This window comes from Hippopotamus amphibius, chromosome 11 (assembly GCF_030028045.1).
Source record: "Hippopotamus amphibius kiboko isolate mHipAmp2 chromosome 11, mHipAmp2.hap2, whole genome shotgun sequence".
In the NCBI taxonomy this organism is placed as follows: Eukaryota; Metazoa; Chordata; class Mammalia; order Artiodactyla; family Hippopotamidae; genus Hippopotamus; species Hippopotamus amphibius.
In genome coordinates, this window is record NC_080196.1 from 66,912,215 (window position 1) to 66,922,145 (window position 9,931).

At 44.1% G+C, this 9,931-nt stretch overlaps 1 protein-coding gene across 1 annotated transcript in view; it reads right to left on the minus strand.

Moving 5' to 3' along the window:
• The window catches only part of RNF125 (ring finger protein 125), a 48,495-nt gene extending 40,001 nt beyond the window's left edge, over positions 1 to 8,494 (minus strand). Inside the window, exon 1 of the mRNA XM_057700544.1 lies at positions 8,122 to 8,494. Within this exon, the coding sequence (XP_057556527.1) occupies positions 8,122 to 8,285 (164 nt within the window). The 5' untranslated portion in view covers positions 8,286 to 8,494. The remainder of the gene's footprint in view (positions 1 to 8,121) is intronic.
• Between the last annotated feature and the right edge of the window lie 1,437 nt (positions 8,495 to 9,931).

Genomic DNA, 9,931 nt, shown 5'->3' on the forward strand with positions numbered 1-9,931 from the left:
CATATGACCCAGCAATTCCACTCCTGGGTATATATCCAAAAAAAATGAAAACACTACTTCGAGAAGATACACATACCCCAATGTTCATAGCAGCATTACTTACAATTGCCAAGATATGGAAGCAACCTAAGTGTCCATCAACAGATGAATGGATGAAGAAGATGAATGGAACACTACTCAGCCACAAAAAAAAGAACAAAATTTTACCATTTGCAGCAACATGGATGGACTTAGAGGGCATTATGCTAAGTGAAATAAATCAGACAGAGAAAGGCAAATACTGTATGATATCATTTATATGTGCAGTCTAAAAAATACAACAAACTATGGACTATAACAAAAAAGCAGCAGACTCACAGATACAGAGAACAAACTAGTGGTTACCGGTGAGGAAAGGGAAAGGGGGGAGGGGCAGTTTAGGGGTAGGGGATTAAGAGACACAAACTATTCGGTATAAAATAAGCTACAAGGATATATTGTACAACATGGGGAATACAGCCAATATTAATAACTATTAATATTTTATAACTATAAATTTTAAAATTATGAATTACTATATTGTACACCTGTAACATAGGATATTGTACAGCAACTATACTTCAATAAAAAATCAAATCAAGGACTTCCCTGGTGGTGCAGTGGTTAAGACCCTGTGCTCCCAATACAGGGGGCCTGATCAGGCAACTAGATCCCACATGCATACCTCAACTAAGGAGTCCACGTGCCACACTTAAGGAGTCTGTGAGCCAAAACTAGGACCCAGAGCAACCACAAAAAAAAAAAAAAAAAATCAAATCACAGGTCAAATATCATGTGAATGATAATTTGTAATCAGATGGGAAACTTCCATGAACTCCCACGACTTCAATTCAACTACTTGCATCTGTGCCCATTTAATATTCTACATCCTCTTAAATGGATGAACTGTCCATTCTCCTACCTAAGGCCAAGCCCCCCACTGTAAGTCCTAGCTCTGCAATCCTCTCTTCTCTCCTGCGCGTCAAAATTTCCCTCATTATTGGTTCATTTCCATCAGCATACAAAATATCCCATTGTTCTTCTTTTAAAAGAAAATTTTCTTGATCCCACTTTTCTTTCCAGCTATTGCCCCAACCTCTCTCCTCCCTTTACCTCCCAACTCCATGAACGGGTTTTCTGTACTCCCCACCTCTAACTCGCTTCTCTGATCACTTGTGAACAGCTCCAATTAGGCCTCTGAGCCCACATTCTACTGAAACTGCACTTCCAAAGGCCACCAATAGCCTCCACATTACTAAATCCAGTGGTCAATTCTCAGTCTTCATGTATTTGACCTTTAAAGCAGCGCTGGATTCAGTGGGTCCCTCCTCCCTGGAAAATACTTCTTGTACTCACTCAGCCTCCAGGACATCAGGGGGTTTCCTACCTCCTCTTTGGCTGCTGCTTTTTTGGTTTCCATGTCCCAGCTTCTAAATAGTGGTGGGCACCACCGCTCAGTCCTTGGCCCTCTATTTTCTAACTATACTTACTCCTTGATGAGCTCATCCAGGCCCATGGGTTTTTATCAAGTATATGTTTATGCTTCCCAGTTTTATTACTTACAGCCCAGTTCCTCTTCTGAACTCTAGCCTCACACATCCAACCGCCCACTCAATAGTTCCACCCAGTTGTCTGAAACTTGGCTTGTCAGTAACTGGGCTCTTGACTTAACCCTGATCTTCAGCCTGTCCTCTTAGTCTCTCCCATCTCAGTTAGAGCGACTCCAGCCTTCACTAAGGCCAAGCACTTTGCAGCCATCCTTGATTCTTTTTTTCTTTTTTAAAATAAATTTATTTATTTATTTATTTATTTATTTTATTGGCTGTGTTGGGGCTTTTTGGCTGTGTGCCAGCTTTCTTTTTTAGGTGTGGTGAGTGGGGGCTATTCTTCATTGTGGTGTACGGGCTCCTCGTTGCTGTGGCTTCTCTTGTTGTGGAGCACCGGCTCTAGGCGCATGGGCTTCGGTAGTTGCAGCACATGGGCTCAATAGTTGTGGCTCACGGGCTCTAAAGTGCAGCCTCAATAGTTGTGGCACACGGGCTTAGTTGCTCCACGGCATGTGGGATCTTCCTGGAGCAAGGATCGAAGCCATGTCCCCTGCATTGGCAGGCGGATTCTTAACCACTGTGCCACCTAGGAAGCCCCATCCTTGATTCTTCACTCTCTCCCACACTCCAAATCGAATCCATCGTGTGACCAGCACCTTCAAAGATACCTCAAGTCCTACCATTCTCACCACCTCCACTGGTGTCACGCGGCTCCCGTTCTCTCTCCCCTTGATGACTGTGGTAGCCTCTGACTCACCCTCCTCATCTTGCTCCTCCCACTACAGACTGTTCTTAGCAGCCCAAGCGGTCCTTTTCAATCAGCTCAAGCCGTGAATCTGCTCAAAATCCTCACTCAGAGGAAAAGCCAAACTTCTTGTAATAAATGTCCCCACTCCCCATACAAATGCCCCCCACTCACTTGTGTTCTAGTCAAACTAGCTTCCTCACCTCCTGCTTTCCTCTAGACCAAGACTGCACAAAATCAGGCCCTGCTTTTTTTCCCATTTTTTCTTTTGGCCACACTGCGCTACTTGTGGCATCTTACTTCCCCAACCATGGACTGACTCCTGCGCCCTGCAGTGGAAGCACAGAGTCCTAACCACTGGACCACCAGGGAAGTCCCAGGCCCTGTTTATTTACAGTCCATCTTAAGTACAGAGGTTGTGAGAAGCACTCAGAAACTTGTATAGAAATCTGACAGTAATATTATGTCTGTTGAATCTAATAATAATTTTTCAAATGATGGCTTGTATTTATATGTCTTTAGTATTTTTGTGGAGTTTTCTTTTTTAGCCATACTGCACAGCTTGCAGGATATTAGTTCCCCAACCAGGGACTGAACCCAGGGCCACCAGCAGTGAAAACGCTGAGTCTTAACCACTGAACTGTCAGGGAACTCCCTATCTTTGGTATTTTTAAATTTCATTTTTCCATAATACATTTTTTAGTTTATAAAAGTATTGCTCTGTGATGGGCTGGAAATTAAAACGAAACACCTCACTGGTTCTTTACAACTGGTAATTTAAGAAGCACTGCTCTGGGACTTCCTCTGAGGTCCAGTGGTTAAGACTCCCCGCTTCCACTGCAGGGGGCGTGGATTCAATCCCTGGTTGGGGAACTAAGATCCCGCATGGCAGGGCCAAAAAATTAAAAAAAAAAAAAAAAAAAGCGTTGCTCTAAATAACCTAACATTGCAACTTCCCCACATACTTCCCATCTCAGTTTTGTCTTATTTTTTTAACCATAACACCATCAACTATATAACAAACTACATACTTAACACTTGCATCTTCTTTATTGTCCATCTTCCTCCGAAGAATGCAAACTCCAAAAGGATAAGCCTTTGCGTCTGCATGCTCAGCAAAGAGCAGGCCATGTTGGCTGGATCAAAAAATGAATGCACCCCGTGCAATAGCAGATCTAACCAAACAACCCACAGCAAACTAAAATGACAGTGATGAAACTAAATGAACAATGATTTTAATTAAAAGAAAACAAAACTGTGGATTCCTACTGTCTGCTTGAGCAGCATGTAGGTGTGTGCATGGCTGCCCGACAGCCAGACTTCTGAGGAGAATTATGAAGGGTCATCTAGCAAAGCCTGATTATGATCTAATTTTTGGTTTTGATCACCAGGTTGTTGTTTTTTTCTTATAAATTTATTTATTTGTTTATTTATTATTGGCTGCGTTGGGTGTTCGTTGGCTGCGTGTGCTTTCTCTAGCAGTGGCGAGCAGGGGCTACTCTTTGTTGCAGTGCGTGGGCCTCTTATTGCAGTGGCTTTTCTTGTTGCAGAGCACAGGCTCTTAGGTGCGCGGGCTTCAGAAGTTGTGGCACACGGGCCCTAGAGCACAGGCTCAGTGGTTGTGGAACATCGGCTTAGCTGCTCTGTGGCATGTGGGATCCTCCCAGACCAGGGATCGAACCCGTGTCCCCTGCATTGGCAGGTGGATTCTTAACCACTGTGCCAAGTCCCTGATCACCAGATTTTAATAACCCTTAAACACTTGTTGAAAAGATGTGATGGTTAGTCTTATATATCAACTTAGCTAGCCTATAGTACTCAGCTGTTTAACCCAAAACTTAAGTAAGTGTTGTTGTGAAGGTATTTTGTAGTTCTGGTTAACATCTATCATCAGTTAACTTTAAGTAGAGACATTATCCTTAATGTAAATCAATTCCTTAAAATCAAATCTCTCTTTCTCTCCCTCTCCATATATTTATATATATGTATTGCTTGTTTCTCTGGAGAACCCTCACTAATAGAAAACATATAAGTAAGTAATAAATATCTATAATAAATAATAGGATAAATAGCTTTAATCATAGGTTAAAAAAGAAGTATTTAGGATTGCATACCTCCTGTAAGAATGAAAGCACTGTAGGTGCTGGAAGCAGAAAGGGTGAAGGGAGTCAAAAGGTACAAACTTTGAGTTATAAAATAAGTCATGGGATGTAATATACAACAAGGTGACTCAGTTAATAATACCGTATTGCTTATTTGAAAGATGCTAAGAGAGTATATCTTAAAAGTTACCATCACAAGAAAGAAAAATTTTGTAACCATATATTCTGACAGACGTTAACTAGACTTTTGGTGGTGATCATTTTTGCAATATTTACAAAAATCGAATCATTATGCTACACACCTGAAACTAATATAATATGTTAATTATACCTCAACAAAAATTTTTAATATAAAATAAAATATAGTGAAATTAAAAAAAAATGAAAGCACTGATATCTATTTCTGGGTCAGTTTAAAACGCATCAGGAAACCCTCAGACTCTACTCAGAGAACCACAAATTTGATGCTCATACCTGACCACAAATGGAACGTTTTAATCCATTTACTTGAAAGCACTTTAGAATTATCAATAGTTTCATTTAAAAAATTAGACAAATTCTGTGACTTGCAGCAACTCAACCCAATTCAGTTCCATGGCAATGTGGCTCTTCGTGCGGTCCGGTCTGCTCTGGTTTGTACTTAGCTCTCTTAGGCCCATTCTCAACCTCTTGACCCTTTTCAGTAACTCCCTTAGCTCCAGCCTTGACCTCTCTCCTTAAACCCACTTTCCCAGTGCCTTTGGGACATTTCCATTTAGACGTCTCCCTATCAGACTACTGTCCATTCAACAGGCCTAATCATGAGTTCATTAACTTCCTCCTGAGCTAAACTCTGCCCCTGCTTTGCTTTATCTGTCTTCAACTTTTGTCTCCCTCGGTATCTACCATACTACATTTCTTTGAATGTTTCTTTTAAATGTAAATCATATTCCTTTTAGTTTCACTTATACGGTTTCAACTCATCTACTCCCTCCAAATCTATTTTTAACACTGATACAGAGATATAAAAGACACTGAAATGACAGAACATTAAAATGGAACTTCTTAAAGTCCACCAAAGGAAAAAAGAACTAAGCTACAAGTAAGGCTACCTGGGACATCTTGGAAATGTCATAGATCTATCTTTTTGTGGCCCAGTTTTACTCCAAAAGAAATACAGAGATAATAAACAAAGCCTGTTCATGGGTTTTTGTTTGCTTTATGGAACGATTTTGGTGGAAATGCAAACTATGTTTTGACACCTGAAACTAATACAACATTGTAGATCAACTATACTCCAATAAAAGTTAAAAGAAAAAAAAAAAGAAATGTTTTGAACCTATATTATGGGCTATTTTACACTTTAAATACTCATAAAAATTCCATTACCCACTCTACTTTACAAATGAAGAAACTGAGATTCCTAAAGATTAAGCAACTTGATTACACAGCTGGTTAGTGGCAGAGTAGAATTTCAAATTCTGCTCTCCATCAAGCTCACTGTTTTACTGCATCACAATACATATATACATATTCATTCAAGGTATTATTGCCATGTTATACTTGCTTGACTTCGAACTGGTTTATAAACAGAAATTAGCATAAACAACCTAGTTCAGCTAGTTTGGAAATTAGCTTAAGTATGGAATATTCATTTGCATTTCCTCATTTTCCATTTTAAGTTCAATGGAAGACTAATTCATTTAGGAAGTACAAACCGTCTCCAAAGCAGAAGGGACTCAAGTTAACATTTACAAAGGGGAAGAGGCCCAAGTAAATTTGTCAAAAGTAGGTATATGGAAATTCTGCCCACTGCCAGAACAATGGACATAGATTTGTCAAAACAAAGAACAGTAAAATGAGGGAAGGCAATTTCTCCAGCCCTTTTTGTGCTACTTCATGACTATTTTTCCAGTTGCTGGTTTCCTACTCACTCTAACAAAGAGAAAGATTAAACAAAGGATTTAACATTTTGCAAATTTATATTACCCTTTAGCAGAGCAAAACACTGAAAACACCAAGTTATAGCATTCAAAACCCAGTCCAGGGGAAACAATCAGATAGCAATCTCCAATAAGCGAAGCTGCCCAATTCAGTTCTACAAAAGAAAATCTTCAAGACTTGATGCCCACTCTGTGTTTTTAGCACAACCTAAAAGTTGTAATGCTAATACAGACTAAATTTAACTGTAGTTATCCTGAGATTATTACTGCTCTGAACTAATCAATATATTTCATATATAACACAATAACATCTCGGCTTCCATCTGGGCCTTGGGGATTATGTCAGTGAGCTACATCTGGACAGCTGGGAAACAACATCTCTAATCAGACAGGAGGTAAACTACCCTTGAGTTTAAAGTACAAAACTGAACCAACAGGCCCGGAAAATACAGCCACAAAATAATGCCCAGGGGCACTCTTTCTTTAAACCTTGTGTGGGCTGCAGATTTTTCTCCCTGGCTCTCTGCTGGGCTTTTCAGTGTTGAAAACTGCTTCTCAGATACTAGGCTATAGGTGTCAAGGACCATCTAAGTCCTTTTAAAGACGTTCTGTCCACTTGCATTCATAATTTATGATACTTCTTTTTTCCTGGTAAGCCAAAAAGCACTTATTGCCGCGAAGCTTCATCAACCTAGTTAGTCGGCGGTCCAAAAAAGACATTACGTGGGTTTCCACTCATGCTCCATGCAGTCCCCTCCTCCGCCCCCGCCCCCGCCTCACCCTCACACACCCACGTATCCACGGGAAGAAAGCTTTTAAGCAAACAGAGAACACAAACTCACAGATCCAACCCCCACTACTGGTTACTCGGGCACACATTAAGGACGTGCCTATTTTATATAGGGGTTTTGTTTTTAAACTCTTCCTAGAAACTACCACGGCCGTGCGCTAACAGCGAGTTTTAGTTAGTGTGTACGTGCTTTTTAAGACAGTTATTTTTTTATCTCTACTTCCTACCGATGTGGGGAGGCCGTGGGTAAGCAGGTAGTCTGCAACCTCCGTCACTCGGTTGGCTGGGTTTTAAACGGCTGCATTCACGGACTTGGGGGTACCGTTCAAGCACCAGACCCACTCTGGTGGCTTGTTAAACTCCAACGACTACAGAAAGCACTTGGCCGGTCCAGTTTGATAGATCTTTGGGGGAGGGTGTGTGTGTGTGTGTGTCTGTGTTGGGAAAGGGACGTGGGGATGGAAGGACAGTTTGCACAGATCCTTGTTTGCCCAAGAGACCAGCCTCGCGGGCGTTCCCGAACACGTGCACAGAGCCAGCAAAACAAAACGAACCCGGGTTCCGGGCGGAGCGGGAAGCACAGCCCGATTAACCGAGTGGAGCGGTAACTGCGCTCTGCGGGAGCCCCTGCCTCGGGCCCAGGCGGTGCTGCTCCTCCAGCCAAGCGCACCCTCCTCAGCCGGCGAGCCCTGGCTCCCCGCGGCTCCCGCGCCTGGAATCCCCATCCCCGGGGACTCCGCACTGGGCTGCGGGAGGAGGTGGCACTAGAGGGGCTGCAGGGCCCGCTTGTTGGTGTTTTCTCCTCCTGAAATCCAGTGTCATCTTCCGACTGGGCACTTTCCCCATGGCCCGCACTCCACAGGTCTAGGTCCCTCCCTGCATCAGTTTCCAACAAGCGCTGGCTTCTGAACACCCCCCCCTCCCCCATCCCCACGGCTCCGCTAACATCGCCCTCCCCAGGGGGTGGGCGCGCAAACCCAGCCCCCCTGGCACTTACACGTGGCCACAGCGGGTCCGGACGGGGTGGTGCAACACCTCGAGGCAGACGGAGCAGTCGAAGGACGTAACGGGCAGCTCCGGGTCTCCCCTGCGCTCCAGGGCCCGCGGGGTGGCCGAGGCTGGCGCGGATTTTCCGCTATCGCTGCTCAGCACGGAGCCCATCGCTGCGCCTCCCGCCCAGACGGTTGCCAAGAGCCCGGTGCCTGCGGCCGGCTTGTTTTGTTGTCCTGCGGTGGAGGAAGGAAGTCCCGGCCCAGCTGCGATCACCTCCTCCCAGCGCGCCCAGCCAGCGCAGCCCAGAAGCAGCCTCTGCCGCGGGGCACAGCCTCGGTCTGGGGCAGGCCGAGTGCGCGGCCGCGCGTCTGAAGTGAGCCTCCGCTCGCTGTCTCAGTAGAGGTTTGGAGGCGGAGGCGGTCGCCGCACGGTGCACTTTGCGACGTCCCGTGGCCCTGGAGGATTGAAACCTGACACCTCAACTGCAGAGCAGAGGACCTGGGCGAGCGGTGAACCTTCCAAGCAGTCGCACGCCTCCTCCTTCCGATCCACTGTAGCAAGTGAATGAAAGTGCGGGCGTGGTTATGTTTGAAGGGAATCAGAGAACACCCACTTGTAAGGCGATGGTCCTATCGGTCCTGCACAGTGGTAATCGTAATAGGCCACAAAGGCGATCTACGAGCGTCTCCGAAAAAAGTGCTAATCACTACTGCCGTCATCTAATTAACACTCCATAAATGGAGAGGTAGCATGCAGTAGTGGGAAGAGTTCTGGGGCCTGGATTCGAATCCCAGCGCTAGGACAGGGATTCTAGCGCTAAACCCTAGGACCCTCCCCGCCCCCGCCCCGCCCCGCCCAGCTTCCTCACCTTAGAACCTCCTGCTGTTGTTTGTATTCCCCTCTCCATCCTCTTTTGAATATTTATGACCAAATATATCATTTATTAATTATGCATTTAATAAGACTTATTTATGCCCACTGCAGGCCAGACTCCTTTCTGGTGTTTGGGGACACAGTTCCCAACAAGCAAACAAAATCCCAGTTCTCACAGAACTTACTTAAAAAACATTTTTTTGAGATAATTGTAGATTCACGCTCTTATTATTAAAAAATAATCCATAGCAGTACATAATATGTGTATGCAACACACACATACAATAATACATGATAATCCTATAAACTTCACCCAGTTTTCCCCAGACTTTACTTTTAATGAGAAGATGTAGGTAATCAACAAATAAATAAATAAATGAACAAGTTCATTTCAGACAGAAAGGGCCAAGAAGAAGATAAGACAGGGAGTGAGAATGGGGGCGGGGAGGATAAGAAAGTCAGAGAAGACTTTGGATGTGGTGACATTTGAGCAGAGTCATGAATAATGAAAAGGAGTCAGCCACTCAGAGATTTAGCAAGAAGCTTGCTAAGCTATGGGAACAGAACAAGGCAAAAACAACAACAGCAGCAAAAAATAGAAGCAAGTGTGTGGAGCTGGAGCATGGGGGACCAGGCATGTAAATGGGATGAGATGAGGTGGGAGACGGGCCTGATCATACCGAACCTCACAGGGTAAGACCAAGAGTTTGGGTTTTATTCCAGGTGCCATGTTTGATTCACTCCGACTGCTGTGTGGTTTGGAAAAGGCAGGAACAAAATAAGAATGGAAGCAGAGAAACCAGTTAGGAGGCTATGGCCAGAACCAGGGAGTCATCTGGGTAGTAGGTGAGAGATGGACAGGTTTGCGATATATTTAGACAAAGGCCTAAAAGGGCTTGCTAATGAATTGGATATAGGGGTGAAGGAAGGAGAACTCTTGC